The sequence below is a fragment of the Engraulis encrasicolus genome, chromosome 1, assembly GCF_034702125.1.
Source record: "Engraulis encrasicolus isolate BLACKSEA-1 chromosome 1, IST_EnEncr_1.0, whole genome shotgun sequence".
NCBI lineage: Eukaryota > Metazoa > Chordata > Actinopteri > Clupeiformes > Engraulidae > Engraulis > Engraulis encrasicolus.
The window spans coordinates 43217820-43230612 of record NC_085857.1 but is presented as its reverse complement, the minus strand read 5'-3'; the positions used below and the strand labels follow the sequence as shown (position 1 = coordinate 43230612).

Below are 12793 nucleotides of genomic sequence, written 5' to 3'. Positions count from 1 at the left end.
GGAAAAGAAATTGTTGCAAATGTAGAGTACAGTAGACTACTGCTGCAAGTTGAAAGCGATTAGTGTGATAACTTGGCCTGAACACCACGGCCTGAGCTGAAAATGTTCACATCATCACCCTAGTAGTGCACTTTGTAGGGAAAATATAGGGTATCAAAAAATCTGAAATATATAGGAATATCGCAACAACACAATGCAGCTTCTGATTTGAGGTGCACACAATTTGAGGACTAAATGCTTCCTGTCAGATGAACTTTTCGGCCATTGAGAGGGATCATTCATTCACCATAAAGTAATATCACAGAACCACCTATAAACTTAAAATAAAGATTTAGCCGCCTCACAAATGTTGCTAAGTTGAGATTAGAACGGCGGCAGTGGCTGGTGAAGAGTGGTGAAAGCATTATTTGACATGTGCTGAATTTCCAAAGGGCAGGGATTAGCTAACAGTTCAGCATGGCTGCAGTGTTGCCAGATTGGGCGGCTACCCACCTAATTGGGCTGCTTAGGATGGGCGCCTTGCGGGTAAAAATGGCATTTGGACAGGTTTTTCCTGCCAATTCATGACCATCGAAATCAATAGAGTTTAGGTCCAAATTGGGCGGGATTCAGTGCTTCCAGACGGGTTTTGAGCTGGATATCATCTGTCTCATCTGGCAACCCTGCATGGCTGCGGGACTCATCACATTCACAGACAATCTAGCTGGTGTCAGTTGCCTTCTTTAAGATGTCCGCCCACCACAAATGGCCACGGGTAGTAAATTATCACTTAATCCAAAATGCGTCCTGCCATTCACTGAGAGAGACTGGCCCCTCGGGCTAATAAGCTTGTCACTGGCTGCACTCTGATACTATTTCATTGCAAACAAAACAATCCACTCCACTCCACTGAACTGGCCTCTCGGTGCCTCTGGGCCTATGGCGTCAGCTTTACTTAAAGACCATGCATGTACCGGTGGTTTATTTAGACGGCACTTATCTAATACGTACATTCTATTTCCATACTAACCTTACTAAGCAAGGCTTTCATAGGTTTGCACTAGTGACAAAACAACGTACGGTAGAACTTTGTCATGCTATCTTATCAGTGGGCAACAACATCTACAGTACATGTTGACAATTTACGGCTATCGAAATAAATCTACTGTATGTCTCTTTCATATCACGTTCTGACAAGCGACACCTGTCCCTTGGACAAGTGTTCACTGATGACAAACTAATATTAACCTAATATTAACTTGGATTGACACTAATACTAACTTAATATTAACGACAAACAATTAAGCCATTGATGCTACCTGGAGTTTTACTTAAAATTGTGGGTATGTTAGAGCTGAATGAACAGATTCTAATACAATATGAAGGTCTTAGCTTTTAAATGCTAACTCCTTTCATGTTTTATGTGATTCCGAGGCTGAGGTACAGTATTTAGGTTTTTATCGGCTGAGGGCACCTTTTCCCAAAAAGTGCTTAGGCATTTAGCAGACTTTTTCTTTTGCCGATGCATTATGCTAAAAATGACTCCTTACAAAGTTCATTGCAGAAAAAAAATTGAGATCTTAAAGGCTGTCCCACTGTGACACACTCCCATTCCAATGTCATACAAGCCTGACCTTTTGGAAGCAGGTGTATGCACTGTTGGAAACGTGTTGGTCATGACAAATTTTGTGTGAAAGCGGGCTGATGTTGTGTGATAGGGGTGTAAATAATAATCAAAATGTATCGATATATCGCGATGTAATCTGACGATCGAATCGAATCGCATCGTATTGTGGGGCATTTTTAAGTATCAAAAATAATCTAATTGCTGACCCCTGCCCATTGCGCTAGCTTCATAACATAATAGAAGTGGAAAAGTAATTGGAAAAAAGTCCAGTCGAATCGTATTATATCGTATGGTGGGGAATTCTTCAGTATAGAAAATAATCGAATCGTATCGCATCAAATAATAAGATATCAATAGTGAATCGCATAGTCATGGAGGCTGTGATTTACACCCCTATCGTGAAATATGAGCCTGCCATTACTCCGCTGTTTCTGACATCTTCCTCCACGTGTGCTACCATCCGTTATGCTGTCAACGTTACAAATGGCTCCAACATCAAGTCAGAGGGAGAGGAGCTGCAGAGGTCATCACCATGGCACCCAACACATCATGCATGCATACTTCCTTTTCTCTGGCATCACTGGAAAGCAACAAATGTGTGTGCTATCCTATGTTTTTTTTTTCTGGGATAGTCTTTTTTGGGACTTTTTTGAGCACAGGAATTTTCTGTTCTCATAAATGCAGGTTAATGAGTACTTGACAGTAAAGCACTTTGTATGCATTTTAACCAAAGTGCTGCTGACACCTATGAATCGTGGTATACAAGTTGTGACTGTGATTGCATGCCATGATATGTAATGCCATACATAATGATATGCCATATATATGATGTGTAAAATAGGCTTACCTTTTGTAGGCTAGTTGGGTTTAATTGTGTCTTGTCGATAATCTTTACTGCTACCTGTGAACAGGGTATACAGCACATTGCAATACTTAGAAAACTGGTTTCTAAAACCACAAAGATATTATTAAGACACTGTGACACAAATAAACATATTCTAATCAAACATATGCTCATGTGAAGCATTAATTCTCATTTAAAATTGTATTTATTCATATCAATATCATATCATAACTTAAAGCAGTAGCTGGCAGAATGTAACTAAGTTAATTGGCCGTCTGAAGTCAGTAGATGCTTAAACCTAGAAGACATGACGCAAAAAAATGTGGATTCACTCAAGTCATTTTCATTGCATTTGTGATAATAACACCATCAATGTTGCCATTTTAATATTGAAAAGAAAAAAAAAGAAAAGAGTGAAAAAATTGCTGTCTTTTCTTTGCCCCTAGGGAGCCGTGGTAAACCTTTCAAGAGCGACATGGACAACATAACATAACCTCGTGAGCTGAGCGCTGTGCTCGCGCGCACACACACACACACAGTGTGTGTGACAGGGGAGTGCCTGAGCTGAGTGGCTTACGCAACAGTAGCAGCAGCGGCAACAGCAGCAGCGGTGCTAGCGGAGGGAGGCATCAGCAGTACTATCCAGCCCTCTGACAGACAGACACACGACTGACGCAAACACCATCAATAATGGAGCCTGCCTGCCTCTACCACCACCGCCACTATTTCACATTATACAGGGCTGTTTCGAGGTATATAAAGGGGCCCTGGGCAAAAAGCAACGTGGGCCCTTTAACCCCCCCTTCCCCCCACATAGCATCATCTGCAACTTAGGGAGGTGCTGCCAACTCACCAAGTTGTCATTGCTGTCAGTTGGATTCAAGTACATAACCAGTCATTCCCAGGGCGCCCCCTTGTCAGCTGGGGGGCCCTAGGCATGTGCCTAGTTTGCTTGCCTGGTTGTGACAACAGCCGTGAGAGGAGGGTCAGCCATCCCACCTGGGCTAGGCCAAGCCACTCAGATGAGCTTTTAGTAGATGTAAAACATGGCAGCCAGAGCGAACACATGCATACACACACACACACACACACACACACACACACACACACACACACACACACACACACACACACACACACACACACACACACACACACACACACACACACACACACACACACACACACGCAGCGGAGTGGAGCTAAGTGCCCCCAACACTACGTCTTCCTATCCCATGATGCCATGCACACAAATGACCAAAGAGGGCCATCTTTCAGATAATAAAAAACAGAATAAAAACAAAACAAAAGCAAAAAAAATAAAAAGCAAATATCATAAAATTATTTCAAACTACTGAAACTGACAAAGGATGGCCTTTTTTTAATATAAGATATCGAACCACTGATGCTGTTCAATTAAGGGCTGTCCTTAAAAGAGTGTAAAATGTGAAAATGCAAAATACATATTATGGGGGTGCTGTGGCACAGTGCTCTGAGGCAATCACAAATGGGCTTGCATGCCTACGGGGACTCAAGTTCAGAGTCGGCCTCAGAGTTCAGACAGGGTCAATGCCAAGCCCAATCCCCTTCCCTCTCTGGCTCTCTCCCAGTCTCCTAACATCATTATCTCTTCTTTCTTCTTTCGGTAACACTTTACAAAGGCAAAAAGGCCTAAAACTATACATATAAAAAAACAAAAAGAAAAAAACATGATTAAAAAAACATACATAGTATATTCTTAAAATATATTTTTTCATGGGCTTTTGTGCCTTTTTATTGAGGATAAGAAAAAAAGGTAACACTTTACTTGATGCCAGCATCATACGTATGACATAACGGTGTCATAACATTGTCATAATGCAGCCATGAATGCGTCATAAACATTATTTCAATGTCATAAACATTGTATGACTGTCTTAAAGTGAAATTCGGTTATGACAAAGACAGGCCGAACAATGTCAACTGTTCACGGCCATACAACGCTTCTGACATTGGCATCATGTTTATGACTCGTTCATGACACTATGACGCTGTTATGTCATACGTATGACACCGGCGTCAAGTGAAGTGTTACTCTTCTTTCTTATCCTCAATAAAAAGGCACAAAAGCCCATGAAAAAATATATTTTAAGAATATATGTACTTTTTTATATACAGTTTTAGGCCTTTTTGCCTTGATTTTTGACAAGACAGTGGAGGAGAGACAGGAAATGAGTGGGAAGAGAGAGACAGGGAAGGACCGGCAAATGATCCAGGCCGGAATCGAACCCGGGTCGCCGGCATGATAACCCAGTGCCCTACTGTTAGGCCACGGAAGGGCCAAAAATCGTGTTTTTTTTGTGCCAACTTCCACACAGCACAGACTCACCTCTCGCGCGGTGAGTACGTGACGCGCTAGCTTGACTTTGGCGAAGTTGCCCTTGCCGATGGTCTTGAGGAGCCGGTAGCTGCCCACGTGCGGCTGCTCGTCCAGGACGGCGCAGCGCGGCAGGTTCCCGCGGCTGCCCGACTTGGTGGGCGGAGCAGCAGGGGCTTCTGGGCCGCCATCCGTACCAGACGTGTGCTGTGGTGGAGAAAAGACGCAAAAAGCGTTAATGACTTTTTAGTAGTAGTAGCATGGCCGTAACTACCATTGAGGACACAGAAGTCATGTTCTCTGTATTTATTTTAAGAAATGTACAATTTATTTATGATGAAAATCGATCTATGATCAACAATGATGAATTCAGTCTATATATACCACCCCCATTTATCCTCAAGGCAGTGATTAATGGAAACGAACTTAAGAGTTTGACCTAAGAATTGGAAGCATTCTAAATGAACGGTAGGCAGTACAGCATGCAGTATTTGACCTCAGTATTTGAAAATGTCTCGTTACGGGCCTGAGTAGTAGCACGCGTCAGGGTGGTGCAACCACAGCTAATGCCACTATTGTATGGATTACATCTTTCGTTTTTGTTTTAAGTGTATTATCTAAGAAACATATTCATTGCAGTATATTAATTACCAATTACTGATTAATTTATTGACGTTAAATGTTGTTGTACCATCTAGCGTCTGAGCCCCCCCTCTCAAAAAACATTGAACCAAAAACAATGGTTCTGTGAGCAGTGTTTCCCGCAGGAATTCGCTTAGGCGAATTGGTGGTGGGGGCCCTATTGTGACCTTGGTAGGCTGTATATTGAGCCCTATAAGTGTTTTGCCCTGGGGCCCTGTGTGCAGTTGTTCCGCCACTGACATCCATGCCTTGTAAAGAAAAGTGCCTTGAGTAACCGTGTACATTTCATTTTTCAAGAATATACCATGAACACGGTGATATGAGGAAACCTGCATTCTAATGACATTATAATTTGTCAAACTAAGTCTTGATTGTTTTATGCACTAATTGTAGCCTACCCATCATGTATTGTAGGCCTAGACTCTAGTGCAACCTGTCATAGCCTGTTATACTACTCTGCTGTACACTCGCCTCCAAAATAGTTGTCGCCTACCCATCTGTTTGGAATAACAGCTAATAACCTGACTTTCAATTAATCACTTGGCTTCAGAAGTCACTCATATGAAAGCTACAACCCCCTTGAATGAAAATGTATGTACAAAAATAAATGTCATGCACCAAAGAAAGATTGACCCTTCAATGAACACAGACAGGGCAGATTTTCACAAAACAAAAGTTTTGTCGCCTATCGAACATAATGTGAAAATGAGCAGATAAGTCACTTCAAAACACTTCAAAATCGCAGATCGGGTGTCATACTTAATCACTGGTTCAGTCACACCTCTCCAGAAAATCAACTTTGGCCTTAGGTGTATGTTTAGGGTCATTGTAATCATGGAAAGCAACACAATGGAAATCAATGGAGTTCAATGAGAGATGGTGACATATTTGCTATTCGTAGAGCAATACATTTTTAACTTCATGATGTAATCAATGATAAAAGCCCTCACACACCAGCAGCATGCATGCAGCTCCACATAAGAGCTGTATCCCTCCCATGTTTGACTTTAGGCACCATGTATTTTTTCCAAATTCTTCACCCTTAACACCAAAGAAGTCTCTCCCACTGTCCTGTCTCAAAAAAGCCAGCCAAGAGTATGTCAGGCCTAATTGTGACAAAAATGAAGGCTAATGGGACTCATACTCTGAAATCAAGATCCCAAGATCAACCATTTTAGAACTGATAGCATCAGAACTATATGGTGTTGGAGATGAAGAATATGAAAAAAGAGAAATGGTGCATTAAGTGAAACATGGTACAGATACAGCTCTTATGAGGAGCTGCATGCATGCCGCAGGTGTTTGAGGGCTTTTGTCATTGATTAAAACATGAAGTTAAACATGTATTGCTCTACGAATAGCGAATATGTCACCATCTCTCATTGAACTCCATTGATTTTCATTGTGTTGCTTTCCATGATTACAATGACCCTAAACATACACCTAAGGCCAAAGTCGATTTTCTGGAGAGGTGAGAGTGATTCAGTGATTAAGTATGACACCCAATCTGCGTATTTGAAGTGTTTTGAAGTGACTTATCTGCTCATTTTCACATTATGTTCCATAGGCGACAAAACTTTTGTCTTGTGAAAATCTGCCCTGTCTGTGTTCAATAAAGGGTCAATCTGTCTTTGGTGCATGAAATTTATTTTTGTGCATACATTTTCATTCGGGAGGGTTGTAGCTTTCATATGAGTGACTTCTGAAGCCAAGTGATTAATTGAAAGTCAGGTTATTAGCTGTTATTCCAAACAGATGGATAGGCGACAACTCTTTTGGAGGCGAGTGTATATAAACAGCTTTTTTCATTTAGTCTACCTACCAATAACAATTCAATGTCTGTTTGGCTTTAGTTAAAAAGTGCCAATAACCTAGCCGGACTTTGTCCACTTGTGATGGGCATGCCGGTGGATGACGTGTTTTTTGAGGGCGCATAATTAGGAACATTGTAAACCGACTTTCAAATCTTTGAAAATGCATTGCAAGACGTTTCCTATCCGTTTTAAGTTCACATGACATTGACATCAAGAAATTAATATGCAAAAGAGAAAAAAAATATCACCGCACACTTACTTCACTTTCGAGGGAGAGAGGCTAGCATGGAGAGGGAGGGGAGGGGGAGAAAGAGAGGGATGGGAGAGAAAGAGAGAACAATGCGCTGGCAATGCTGTAAATGTGAAGCATTCGTCGCGTTGTAATCACTGAAGTCAAACAAATGTGCGGTGAACTTTTTCCCTTTTCAATTACACCTTGGCTACGAAGAATTCCTGCTTTTACCAGCACAGAATCAATACATGGATGATTCAACTTTTACTTAAATATCTGTGTTTGTATGACAATGTTCAGAATATCTAGCCCACAGGGTTAGTAGGGGTGCGCGGGGGGGTAACGGGGGGTAAGATGTAACACAGACTTTTCAACAAGTAGGCTATACATGCCGTGAGGATACCAAAACAATGACCAGACGAGTGCGGTAGTAGAAATAACAACACAAAACAATAAGGATACAATGTTGTGAAGATATCAAAACAAAACAATAATGACGCCAAGCTGTTAAGATATCACAACAGTAATGCCATCTTCCGAACGAAGAGATAGTCAATCTGCAGTGCACCGCTCAGAGGTTTAAGGTAATATTTACTTGATAGTAGGCCTACTACCAGACTGTAGAGATAACACTCAACAACAACATTCAACAACAAAAAACAAAACAATAAGGATACAAAGATATGCCAAACAAAGCATTGAAACAATCATGCAATCTTTCAAATACATCAACAAGTTTTACGTAGGCCTAGTAATGCTGTGAAGCTACACAAAACACTAGAAAACCAAAACACAAAACGAAACGATTATAATACCACCTTCCACATTAACGAGTAGATATAAAACAAATCTTCAGATTTGAGAGTAGGCTACTTGGTGCGCTGGGTTTGAGTATCTATATGAATATGAAAAAAAAAATGATGCCATGTTTTGAATGCATCCAATCAAGCGGTAGATGTCCTAAATCTATCCAGAGAGAAAGAGAGAAAGAGAGAGAGAGAGAGAGAGAGAGAGAGAGAGAGAGAGAGAGAGAGAGAGAGAGAGAGAGAGAGAGAGAGAGAGAGAGAGGGAGAGGGAGAGAGAGTAATACAATAATAAACAGGCTTAGGTAGTATTATTTACTTCAGAGTAATCTCTTGAACATTCAAAAAAAAAATCTGAATTGGTTTCATGTGCCAAGTTTGCTGATATAGTCAAGGGATTTGAACACCAGCATGTCTTGACAGGACCTGCGTGAAGCTGGGCCCCCCTCCGACCCAAAATGCTGAAATAACACTGCAGATTGTTTGTGCCATGCCTGTGCCGGATTGTGCTGTAAAAAAATTGTTTGTGCTGTTAATAAAATAATAGCATAATAATAGCATAACAATAAAATAAAACGGCTGTAACTTTCAAAACAAGTGATTGAAGCATTAATTCACAACACAAATGAGCACAAACAAATTCCCTTCCATTGAGACTACTTTGGAGAAATTTGGACGTGGATGGGGGGCTGCCAATTGAAAATGTATTAGTATTATGAGTACTTAAATTACTCAAAAGCCTTAATAGCACAATTTTTTTTTTTTTACAGCACAATCCGGCACAAACTTAGCACAAACAATCTGCAGTGTTATTTCAACATTTTGGGTCAGAGGTGGGGCCAGCTTCACGCAGGTCTTGAACCTCTAGTTCAGGTCTGAGGACCAGAATGTGGAGCTGTAGAGCTGAAGTCTGGAGGGGAGCGTACCTATATGTTCCCCAGGTCCTATGTTCCCCTTTTTTTCTAAAAAAGGGTTGCATGTTCCCCACATTGTATCTGACAAGGGGATGAGGCCCATTACGCTTGCGCATGCATATTTCTTGCACGAACGGTTGCCATGCGTATTTCATGTCAAGTTTGCGCACAGTGGCTGGCAGCCTAACCTCAACCCTAACCGTAACCCTAACAACAACCCGCGCTCGCCATGCGGCAGCAGTCGACTTGGAAGCAGCGGGGAACATTGGACCCTTTTTTGGGAAAACATAGGACCAGGGGAACATAGGACCCGGGGAACACAGGGAGAAGGTTAGCTCAGGCCAGAGCTGTGGCCTGGAGGTGCCTGAGGCAGCTAGGGCTGACTAAATATTGAAAATATATATATTGAATTTATATTGTGATATCAATATTGCTGTCAAACAATATCAAATTTCGAGTTGAAACAATATTTTTTGTAATTTGTTTATACTGCTAAAAGGTGTGTTATGCCAAGCGCAATACATTCCCCTCCACTTCAGCCATTGTGAGCACAGAGCAGACTTGCTTCCCAACACTCGTACAGAACACTAGCCAGGCCGTGCCCTCCTAGTGACGCAACAGCTTCAGCGTTGCTACCAGTCAGGTCAAGAGCAATGAGAGTACTTTCTGAGTTCCCGCAAAATTGGGAACTCCTCCCACTTTGTTGGGAAGCAAACAATCATTAGCAAACCAAGGGAAGCTGTTTGGGAAATGCCATTTGGGAAATGTTAAGAATGTTATGCTCTTTGTCAGACCAAGTCTCGAAGAGATTTGAAAGTAGATGATAATCAGGCGAACAGAACACCACTGTGTGTTTCTCTATGGTCCCCCACTCACACTGCTGAAGGGAGGGGAGACTGAATTGTATTGCACACTTATTTGTCTTTAAAAGAAATATCCTCTAAAAAAATCATGATGTCAATATTGACTGAAATAATATTGATATTGACTTTCCACGTAATCGAGCAGCTTAACCTGGTTTACTCCTGAGCCTGCTTTGTAGTATAGGCCCCTGTAAAACTGTACAGTCCCACAAGCCCAAGAATGAACACATTCAACTATCCAGGCACATCTCAATGTACTGGAATATTGTGACAGTGCAATAGTATCTTATTGTGATAATGGTGCAATATCGTTTTCTTTGGTTGCATTTTGATATGGTGATGGACCCGAGTGTCCATTGGAGTGTGCTAAAGTGTAGGCTACAGTCCCACAAAGCATCAATAGTTTGAACTATTCATGTACATCGCAATATATTTGAGTAATGTGGAACGACTTACTTATAAATAAACACACAGGGTACAAGATCATTGTTATTTCTGGTTGCAACTTTGTGACAGACCTTAGCAACCAGTTAGTTTGCTTGAGGTACATAAGCCTTGTCGTTGTTTTTTTTTAAAAAAATACCTTCTTATATTTCTCAAGGTTTTCCATTTCTGCATCCGTAAGGAGGAAGACTCATGATATTTGATCTGCGCCTCAATCCTGCCCCTGGTCTTGAGCAGCGTCACAATGCTGCAACCAGAGAACAATATGATTCTGTTCTCGATCTGTCTTTTCTTGAAGGCTATCTAGGACCATGACTCACATAATATCAGTAAGGCATCATCCATGGAAGGGAAAAGACAAAAGGGAAAAAAATGGTCGACCTCAAATCCACTGTGGAGGTTAATTACATTTCATTAGAAGATGACAGTGATGTATCTACTAGTCAGCTGGCTCTAAAGAGAAGCCCATCAATTCATTGGGTAAAAGTAAGTGTCGCAGTCTTTGGCTTAGAGCTGGGCTGCGCTGGGATCAAAAACCCACCCAGGCATTTTTGGCTTGACCCATTTAAGCCTACCGCACCTGCAAAAAAGACGCCTGATAAATGCCCCTTTTTGAGAAAAGGCCTTTTCAGCCTAAAAAACCCTAAATATCTCAGCCTTCGAAGCACATAAAAACATGAAATGAGTTGTATTTAAAAAAGGTAAGACCCTCATCTTGCATTAGCATGTGTTCATTCAGCTCTAATACAACCACATTTTAAATTAATAACAAATCTCATGAGCCTGAATGCAACGTCCATGCAGTCTCAGGCGCCTGAGTTAATGCTGCGTATACTATACACAGCATCCAGCATCAATGGGTTAAACCAGTCCCGCTCTGACTTTGAGCATGATGGTGAGGTAGATACCTAGCACATTTGGCAGACATTGCTTCTGTGAAGCCACATACAAAAAGTATCAAAAAAGAACTTACTCAGCAAAAAGTAGAAAAGCTATTTGTAATACGTGACAGTGTTTCCCATATATAGGCCATTCTGTGGTGCAGCACCACAATATTAAAACTAGAGATGCACCGGATCCTGATTTTTAGGATCCTGCCGGATACCGGATCCACTGCTTAAGATCCTGCCGGATCCGGAACCGGATACCGGATCCTACGAAAGGGTTGAAACACATAGCCTACTCGCACACGTGGGCCCTTTTTATTACGTTCGCTCAAACTATTTTTTAGACTCATTGGCTTACTGCCACACTGCCTGCACTGGCCGCTTCCAAAGTTCTTTCACTCCACTTTCAATTGGGGTTGTGAAAGACTGACTGAAAAACCTAGGCTAGAGATGCACCAGATCCTGATTTTTAGGTAACTGCCAGATACCGGATCCACTGCTTAAGATCCTGCCGGATCCGGATTCTCTGAAAAACCCTATTATCCTGCCGGATCCGGAACCGGATCTTGGATCCTGTGCATCTCTAATTAAAAAAGAGCACCACAAATTGATCAGCTACACATACATTTAAATTGAGGTACGCACAGTACATAACACTTGCACTGGCCCTATAATTTTTGTCCGTAGCACCACACAATGCTATTTCGCCTATGGGAACTATTGTGTTAAGATAATCAAGTTATAAGACACATAAGTGGCGCAGTCTTTAATTACTCTACATTGCCCTTGGGTACAGTGACAGGCACTTCAAAATATTATAATTTATTATAATTGATGTGCGTCTGCCAGTATAAACGGTGAAGATGGCTAATTTAAAGAAAACATCTGTCTGTTTACCATGTCAGCCATTAGTCACAATGTAATGGGCAGTCATGGGTAAGCTGTTGACGCGTCAGACTTATAGCCCAAAGGTTGCTGGCTCGACTTCCGACCCACCAGGTTGGTGGAGGGAGTAATTAAACAGTGATCTGCTCTATCCTCCTCCATGACTGAGGTATCCTGAGCATGGTACCGCCCCGGCACACTGCTCCCTTGGGGCGCCATTGGGGGTGCCACCCCTTGCACGGGTGAGGCATAAAATGCAATTTCGTTGTGTGCAGTCTGCAGTGTTCACTTGTGTGCTGTGGGGTGCTGTGTCACAATGACAATGGGAGTTGGAGTTTCCCTGCTGGCCTTTCACAAGGAGACAATAAGATTTGTGTGAGAGAGTAAGCTTACAGCTTTCCTCTTAGCTGCAAAAATGTTACAGGTACATCTGAACTCGGCAGGACCCCGTTCCCTGCCTCAGAAGTCCTTTTTGATTTGTGATAGAGCTGTGATACAGCTTT

The 12793-nt window shown here is 41.9% G+C and overlaps 1 protein-coding gene across 3 annotated transcripts in view; it reads right to left on the bottom strand.

Moving 5' to 3' along the window:
* mark1 (MAP/microtubule affinity-regulating kinase 1) overlaps window positions 1-12793 on the bottom strand; it is a 54658-nt gene that overhangs the window by 29944 nt on the left and 11921 nt on the right. For all 3 annotated transcript variants that reach the window (XM_063202905.1, XM_063202915.1, XM_063202923.1), the window contains exons 2-3: window positions 4819-5013; window positions 2454-2507 (exon numbers count right to left, since the gene is read on the bottom strand). In XM_063202905.1, coding sequence (XP_063058975.1) covers window positions 2454-2507; window positions 4819-5013 — 249 coding nt within the window. The remainder of the gene's footprint in view (window positions 1-2453; window positions 2508-4818; window positions 5014-12793) is intronic.